This window comes from Cygnus atratus, chromosome 1 (assembly GCF_013377495.2).
Source record: "Cygnus atratus isolate AKBS03 ecotype Queensland, Australia chromosome 1, CAtr_DNAZoo_HiC_assembly, whole genome shotgun sequence".
NCBI lineage: Eukaryota > Metazoa > Chordata > Aves > Anseriformes > Anatidae > Cygnus > Cygnus atratus.
The window spans coordinates 60,925,611-60,934,883 of NC_066362.1; the positions used below are offsets into that span (position 1 = coordinate 60,925,611).

Genomic DNA, 9,273 nt, shown 5'->3' on the forward strand with positions numbered 1-9,273 from the left:
CAGCGCCTACATTTCCCGCCGGCCCCCCGAGCGGCGGGGCGGTACAAAGCGGGCACCGCCCGGCCCGGCAGGTGAGGGGTCCCCGCGGGAGCCGAGATGCCCTTCTCGGCCGGCCCCGGCGCGGACGACGCCTTCGATTACCTGTTCAAGATCATCCTGATCGGGGACTCCAACGTGGGGAAGACGTGCGTGGTGCACCGCTTCAAGACGGGGCAGTTCAACGAGAAGCAGCAGAACACCATCGGCGTCGACTTCACCGTGCGCTCGCTGGATATCGACGGCAAGAGGGTGAAGGTCGGTGGCAGGAGCTCGGCGGGAGCAGCGAGGCCGGGAGGGGGCCTGGGGGCGGCACGGTGCCCGCGCCTCGCCTGCCCCATCGGCTTTCGTGCAGGTGCCTTAGGGGAGCGGCAGGAGCACCCTGTGTCCTGGCCTGCCGTGGCGAAGCAAAACACCGTCTGTCTTACCGGGGGGTTGCTGAGGGGAAGCTTCCCCTCAGGATACCTTGGGGGGACAGTCGCTCTAACTGGGGTACGTTCCCGCTCTCACGTTTTCTCTGGGTTATCCCGTTGAGAGGGCTCGTGCTTTACCTGTGGTGAATTCTCTGAAAGCCATCTCTGGTTTGGAGGGAGTGTATTTTCCCTGCTCCAGAGATGTGGGAGCTGGATCGGGGACAGTGAGGAGGGAAAACCCTCTGGTTCTTAAAGGTTCCACTTTGGTGTGTTCCTGAACTCAGAGAAAACGAAGACTCCTGGAGATGAACACCAGGAGAAGATGTTAGCCAGAACTTATCTCCTCCGTGTGCAGATGAAAGATCAGGTAGCAGACTCCCTCACACTGCCCAGCCCTGCATCAGGGTTTCTCAGCTCTTCTTCCTTTCCTATTAAGAGTCTGTAATGCCGTATATCTTTCGGCACACTTATTGAAAGTGGGCTCTTTGCAAAGCTGTTTTTACTCTCAACAGCTTGCTTTTTGGTCTGTGTGCATCATCTAAATAGACACATAAATGTCTCTTCAGATCTAGAGAGAGCAAAGCCATACCGTGGTTTAGTGGAGTGAGCTGGAACAGGTCTAGCCCCATTGCAGAAAAGGGCCAGGGGTTTCAAAAGCATAGATGCAGGTGGCAAACAGGTAGGAAGCAGCATTCACTTGTCTTTACGATGTCTGTCCTTTCTCTTACAGATCCAAGTGTGGGACACAGCCGGTCAAGAGCGCTTCCGGACAATAACCCAGTCTTACTACAGGAGTGCCCATGGAGCCATCCTTGCCTATGACCTTACTAGGAGGTCCACATTTGAATCTATTCCTCACTGGATTCGTGAAATTGAGAAGTATGGTGCTGCAAACTTGGTCATGATGTTAATTGGTAGGAATCTAATTATAAATACTATATTGCATAGCTTTTTAAATATAATTATGAAATCTCTGTCGCTTTCCCACCACTACTTCATCTGTGAGCTATGAATTAAAGAGGAATACAGTTTTAATTGAAATAAGATTCAAATACGTATCAGTTTGATCTAAGCTTAAAAAATTGGGAAAGTCACAGCCTGACCCTGATAGGACCAAGCCTATTGCACAGTGAAACATTTTACTTGTTCCTTTCATGCTGGAATAATGCAACAAACTTGCTGCTAGCTTAGCAGGTGCAACCCAGCTGAAGCTAGAACAGCAGTAAGCCCGATGCTCTGCTCCTAATGTGCAGGAATTCAGCAGCTTGATAATTTAAGAGGAAGCGGAATGCACAGAGCAACACAACTCCTCCTTCTCATCTTTCCTCCCTGCTCTTTTGATAATACATGCCCATGGCTCTGTAATGGGACTCCAATTGGGTAAGACATTAAACAGGGATATATGGCTTTGGCAGAGCACTAAATAGTCTGCTTGCGTTCCTCTTCCTCGTTTATACTGCTAGCATTCAAGAAACTTTGCCTCTTGAGGTAAGGAATGGATAAAAATTGCTGAATTTGGAGATGGGAGGAAGCAGGACGGTTCTTTCCCTGTGGGTTTCAGATTATTATTGCTCTTCTCCCCCAAGGAAGAAGCTGCAAATAAGAGCTCTGACATGATAAAATGACAGAGCCTTTATTTACTTTCCACTGCTTGTTCCACTGCAGTGTGCCGAGAGCAACACGCAGCCACAGCAGCCCAAACTGGCTTTTGAGGATAGGCAGCATTGAGTCCCATAGCACAGCAGGCATAGGATCTAAGCTTTTGCTTGTGCCCCTAGCAAATTACTTATTTCTGCTGGGTGGTTCTTCCTGTTCTTCCTCTGAAGAAACAAATTCTGACCTGCATGCAACTGCAGTGCTTGGGATGAGTAAGGAGGAGAAAAAAATAGCACTAAATTCTGGTAGGGTTTCTCTAACTCATGACTCCAAAGAACAAGACCTATTAGTGTGTGTGTGTAGGGCTGCTTTTTTTTTTTCCCCTTAAGAAATGTTTCGAAAGGGGTAAAAATAAAGCTTTTGACAAGGATCCAACTTGGTGCTTCCTTCCAATGCTTGTGCTGTTTTACTTACTTTAGCAGGAAGTCTTTGTTCAATTAATTAGATGTAGTCATTTTATATACCTTCCTAGTGTGAAAGGTTAAAAATTCTAATTCTCCCATTTGGAACTGAAAGAGGAAAGGGGTCGGGGTGTGTGTGTCTTTTGTTAAGATGGCAAACAACCATGAAGCAAGGTGTTTTTGAGGGCTTGTGCTTTGCTGGTGTTAGTTGTTGCTGTTTGTTTCCCTTTGAAAAAGCTAGAAGCTGCTTAAAGGGGGAGGAGAATTAGCTTATATATGCTTCGAATTCAAGACCTCAATGTGATGAAAGGTTGTCCTGAAACTAGGAATGTAGACTTCAGCCAGGCACTTGTGTGTACCAGAACTGATGACAATTCCAGAAGTGTTGGAACTACTAAAATACACAAAGGTGTTTTATTTGAGATGTTTTATAATTTGTCAGATTTTGACTAAACTGCTTTGAGTAGAAGTTTCATCTGTATGTGCAGAAACTTCTTAGGTATACCTTGTAAGCATTAAGACAGTTGTTGTCAATCCCTATCTCTTTTGACACTGTCTTGAAATGACCCACTAATGTAAATGGGTCACGTTAAAGTCTTGTTAACAGTTGGGCAGGTTCTTCCTTTTTCTCTGCATTAGACTAACAACATTCCACATCTGAGCATCCACTCTGAGATGTGCTGAAGTAGCTTCACAATAAATAGCAGAACACACGCACACGTGGTTTCCACTGAAGGTTGAATGAGGAATAAACCTTTGTGTGACACTGCTTTGGTTTATGGTGTGCAGTCACTATAGTTACAAAGATTACCAAGCTTTTTTAAAGGAAAAACTGATTTAAATACTGCTTAATGTTTTTAAACATTAGGGAATAGGAACAAACAGTTGCTTTCAAAGAATCCTCTGGCACCACTATCTAAATAATTAGATGAACACATTCGTTTTGTGGCTTTTAACTCATTTGATAAGCATCAGTTTTGATCCACGTTCTGTGGTTGTCTCTGATGTGCTTACATTTTGCTTTTCCAGCAATTCTTAGCCCCAACATAATTCTGTTATTTACCAAAGTTAAATTAATGTACTGTGTTTAATGAAGAAATCTTGAGAAACTAAGCTCAATTATCTATTTGCCTTCGTTTAAGGGAACAAATCAGACTCGCAGGATAAGCGCCAAGTCCTGTTTGAAGATGCCTGCACACTGGCAGAGAAGTATGGGCTCCTTGCTGTGTTGGAGACATCAGCAAAAGAAGCTCAAAACATAGAAGAGGTGTTCGTGTTGATGGCTAAGGAGCTGATAGCCCGAAATACCTTGCAGCTTCATGGAGAGAATCCTCCGAACAGCATCTATCTTGACTCCAGGCCAGTGATTGCTAGTCCAACTGCAGAGAAGACCCAGTGCCTTTGTTGAAGAGATTTCAGGAACGGAGTTGGAAGTTGTCATCTTTCTGAGGCTGTTTGATCTTTAGTTTTATTCAACTGACGAAAGTTTGCTGTACGGCCTCAAGCCATCCCTCTGATACCCCTAACTTGCAGTTTGGTGCGTAAGTATCTTCAGAGATTACTGTTGCTGTTGACAGCACAGGTTGCTTTGAACATGGCAGCTGATGTTTTACTGTGAACTTGTGAGTTGAGAAGACTCAGGAAGCTACCAGCCCTTGCCTTAACCAAAGAGAACGATAAAAACGATTGCCTTAATTATGTCTTTGAAAGATTTTTCTGGCTGTGTCAGAAGGTAAATTTGCACCAGAACTCTGCATTGATTTGATCCTTCTAAGATATGTTGTTTGTTGTAGTGCAAGCTCTTTACCCTTTGCCAGTAGCTTTAAAATGTCCGAAGTCCTAACCAGCACTAACCTACTGATGCCTCGACTTCTGTATAGGGGAGGTGCTGATGTCAGGCATGTAGCCAGCCATCCCCAGGAACTCAATATTCACATTTGTAAGAGTACGTGAATTTCAGATCTGTATTAATTTCTTCACCAGACAAACCCAGAGACATTCCTGAGCTTTCAAAGCAGGCAGAATATATTAGAGTCCCAACCGTCTTCCTGGGGTGAAAATGGTTGTCTTTTACTTTGCTCTCAAATTATAAGAATTGTATTTAGTGGTGACCTGTCTTGCTACACAGAGTTACAAGGAGCACTGAAGCTTTCAAAGCCACAGTAATGACTTAATGCTGGGGTGAAAGGACCATCTTCTTTTCCTAAGCTTGTCCTGCTTTTGATGTACTGATCTTAATCAAAAGCTGGCTGCTGGTTGTGTGGCAGGCCAGTGGCAGTATGCTTGTAGATTTTCAAGGGAGTGTGAAGGAAGGGATTCAGGCTCTTGTAAGTCTCAGTGATGGGTGTGATGGTTTATTAACATAACCTGACCTTAGAGCAGTAAGGGAAGGGTTATGGAGCACACCAGCAAGCTACCCCGGACAAGTATATATGCTATTCCTTTAGAGACTTAACTGAACATTGTGGTAGCAGTAGATGATTTTGTATTGTTCCTCCCAAACGCAAACTCTGCTAGTGGGGGGCTCACTTTTTCTATTTAGGGAAAAACATGTAGCAAATCCTTTTGGAAAAACTTGTCTGAGAAGCACAAAAATAAAGTAGAGTGAATCATTGATTTAGTCTTGCACATATTTCTATTATTATTGTTGCTTCCTCTGGCCAGGTTCTTTGCTATTGCATGCGAAGAATGGGTTAATTCAGCTACCTGTAAACTGAGGGAGAAATCTTCAGTGGTAACCTCTAAGCCTGTTACTATAGCCTGCTGTGAACAAAGCTGCTTCTTCAGGCATCCTCTTTCTGATATGCATTCTTTTTAAATCTTAATTTCATCTCAAAGTGGTACTAGCTCAGTAAGTGCATTCAGTTACATTTAAGCAACACCGAACACCATAACCTCTCAAAGTGGCTGACTAAGTAGCAGTCTACCCTCCGCCGGTATTTTCTTCACCTCCTGTCACTGGGAACAGTCAAATGTAAGTTTAACGTTCTTGTGTTTAAAATCCATATTCCCTCTTCTGCAACGTAGCAGCTGTTACATTTTTAGTATCCACACTTAACTGCTAGCAAGCTGTTTTACTTCAGAGATACCTGAGATAGTTGTAGCAACTATTAATATTCCAGAAAATAGGAACTAGATATTCATATTTTCTGTCTTTCATTACTTGAGAATTAAAGGGAAGATCTTAACAACAGACTTAACCTTTGCATGGTTCATTGGATTTATTGCCTTAGAGATTCTTGTATGAAGTTATTTTGCTTACCCTCAGGATGGAGGAGGCTTCTGCAGGCTGATGATCCCTTAGCTGTCTGGCACTACCAGGCTACAGGGCTCTTGCCATTCTCTTCCAGCACACATGGCGCTACTGGCAAAGTCTTTCCCTGGCAGAAAGCTGAGCAACACAGCATTGCACAAACAGGCTTGCGGCTGAGCTGTCGTGCTGTGTTCTGCTCTGTTCCCTTTCCTTTGACAGGTGTAACACTCGTTCAAGAAACTGGCCTTAACTATCTACCCTGACATTCATCTTTGTGCAGCTAAAGCAGGAGTGAGAGCCCTCTTTTGGTTGGTTGGTTGATATCTTCCACAGGCCCATTCGGCAGTTCTGTTGAATTGTTCCTATAGGGTCATTTTTTTAAGCTCTCTTCATATGAGAGAAGAAAGAACTGCAACAGTGGTGAAGCTCTTCAGAGTGTGTATTAGTAGACCATTATTAACGAGGTAACATACGAAGAAAACTTTTAAACTTTAGCGTAGTATGTTGTTCTAGACTTAACAGTCTAGATAGCAACCACTAGATTAAAAGGCAGACTAACTTCTGCGACTGTGCCTTTCTCCATCACAGCAGTTGGAAGCATGCAGCTGTCACCACCGCAAGCAGCGTGACATTAGCTGCTACAGAGCCTTATTTTAATGTCTGCTCCTCCATGGTTATATGCAGACCTGATGTGCTTCTCGAGAGCATCTTTAATGGGTGTATAGAGGTGGCTTATTGTAATGTTGTTTACAATGCTGTTCTGAAAGTTACTACTGTCCCACAATTTTAAGGGTTGTGCATCCAAGTTGAAGATAAAGTTGTTTGCTTTCATCTACTCAAGTATTCGAATCTTAGCTGTCTTAAAATTACTGTTGCCTTAAATGTACTGTTGCACGTTCTTTGCACTGATACCACACCCACACCAGATGAGACTGAGGCAGCACCTACGCACCTAACAGGGCACAAAGAGCTGGAAAGATTCTGAATCAGAGCAAACTCTCATACCTCCAGAAGCTGACCGACTTAAACGTAACTGCAACCCAATGATGCGGAAGGCACAGAGCCCGGGCTGCGTGGTCAAACTTTTCTTCATATATAAGGGACAGGCTCTTAGTAACAAAAGCTGAGGCTCTTATCTAATCGTTGCAGTTAATGTTTAAGTAGAGGGGGAAGAGACTGAAAAAGCAATTCTCAGGCCCATGCCTGGAGCAGAAAAGCTTTATCTTGGACTCTCCTTTCAGGAAGCAGATGCACGCCTGAAGCAAAGCCAACACTTCCTCTCAACCAACCAGCCAAATGCTCCAACCACAGCCCTGTTTTGTGAGAGCAGCTCCTCCCCAGCTGTGGCTTATAGAAGAGGGCTGCTAGTATGGGTGGGCAGGGGCTTCTACATCTGCCAATCCCCAGAAAAACAGATTCAGCTCAAGGTGTGTGTGTGGGATTGTGTAGTCAGTGCTTTCTGTACTGACTCCTGAAGCCATTTTTAAACACCTCTCTCAAGTGAGCGTATAAGGACTAGAACTATGACAGATGATGCTGAGATATGCAAGTCCTTGTGGAAGTGCTTTATTCAGGGCAAGAGCCCCTTTTACTTGAAAGTACATCAGCTGTTAATAAGAACTTGCACACTTCAGATTTTTACCTTGTTAGCTCAGGCCAGGTAGGACCTTCTGAAGTTATTTAGTACACTTTAGTGACGTTCCAAAATCAACCTTAATTAAACTGCCTGCACAGGTAATGTCAGTGTAATCATATCAAGCTGTTGCCAAGCAGCTGTGGACACTGACTTGACCACCAGTGACAAACTGCACACCCCTAGATAGCAGCGATAGCAGCAACAGCAGCAAGTAGGGGCAGAAGTTTCACATATTTACAACTCTTCCCCTATTTCATTGCTACAGCTGTGTCCATAAACATCTTTGCCTATTACAGTCATCACTGCCATGTCTGGCTCATTTTGCTTACGTGAAGCACTCTCAGTACACCCACTATTCAGGTACACAATTTCAGATCAAACCAGAGGGATGTATTCTTGCACAAGGAGTAAAGCCAAGGCACTTCAAATGACAGCATGCATTTGTTTTTCCTGATTTTTTGTTTTGTTGAAGTCAGGATTTGTTGGTGAAAGTTTATGGAGTCTTTATACCTTTTTCATCTTAACACTACTATAAATAATTTCATAGGCCTCTGCAGTTTCTGTATCTTAGGTATTTATTCAATATATACTATGTTTCCTTTAAAAGAAAAGCTGACAATGGTTGTAGACTGTTCGGCTCATCTTTTCATAGTCACATTCCTCAACAAGTCTGAGTACATTGCTAGTAGGCAACTACTGTATTTATGCAGTTCAACAGAACACTTCTTTCTGAACACACACAGGCTTCAGGAAGCATGTGGATTCCCAGGCAATGCTCAGGCTTACTGTACAAATAGCATTATGACAGGAAACTATCAACAGAGTATGTACTGCAGCTGACTTGGCTCAGGACAAATAAAAGTTATACCATAGTGCAGACGGTAGCCACCTCTGTTCTCGCTAAGGGCTGATCTGTTCTTCCGGCTGTTCAATGGTCTCGGCTATCCGTTCAGAACATGTTCTCTACATTATAGGTTCTTTTTTGGAAAGGTTGTAACAAAGTTAAAACTTCATGTTAGTGCGACACGATTCTGCAGGAGTTAAGAATAAGTGACAAATGCCTTTGTATTACACAAACACACATGCCACCACCACCCCTCCCCCAAATCATCAAGCTAAAATACAGAAGCTTCAAAATTAAAAGAACAGACAGACCTCATTTAATTTCGGGGGGGTTTTTTGTTTGCTTTTTTTTTTTTTTTGCATTTTTTTGTTTGTTTTTATTTGGGAAAAGTGCTTCTTACAAAAGGCAGCTGCAAAACATTACATTATAGACCTCAGAACAATTTCTCATTCCAATTAAAAGTGAAAGGAGAGGCAGTCTAGGGGACAAGAGCAGCAGGAGAACAGATCACGGGGCATCCACGAGTCAATAAAAGACAGCAATAATGTAATGCAAGGTTAAAATTCCTGTACTGGAGCTTTGGTGGCAAAAGTAATTTCTCAATGCAAATTACAGCCCGAAACTGCATGACTGACTTCATAAGCAGTAACTCACGTAAGCCGAACAGCTTTACCAGGCAACCCGCCCAACTCCGACGCTGAAGGGCACGCATACCTCGACGCAGCTGAGAGGCACTCTGATTTCCTAGGAAAGCTCACGGCCTAAGTGGTTGCACCAAGTTCTAAAGTTTAAAGAGCAATACAGCTAAAGGGGCCTCTCTGGTGTTCCTCCGACCCCACCTCAGCTAACCAGATTTCTGCTCCTGGACAGCCCTAATAATACACATGAAAGAGCTGGTGTATTAAGGAGTTACGCATAATAGTTAAGATCATTGCAATAGACTGAGCTGAGACCACTAAACCAGTTTCATGTCCAATTGGAGGCTAGACTTCATGCACCAAGAGGGGATGAAAGGTGGTCTTATTATTTTTAAC

General features: G+C 43.7%; 1 protein-coding gene across 1 annotated transcript; it reads left to right on the plus strand.

The window, feature by feature from the left end:
* Nucleotides 1–28: 28 nt before the first annotated feature.
* Nucleotides 29–7,966, plus strand: RAB19 (RAB19, member RAS oncogene family). The gene is made up of 3 exons (XM_035568554.2): nt 29–294; nt 1,180–1,363; nt 3,649–7,966. Exons 1-3 carry the CDS (start codon nt 97–99, stop codon nt 3,912–3,914), a joined length of 648 nt encoding a protein of 215 aa, XP_035424447.1. The 5' UTR covers nt 29–96; the 3' UTR covers nt 3,915–7,966.
* The last annotated feature ends 1,307 nt before the right edge of the window (nt 7,967–9,273 follow it).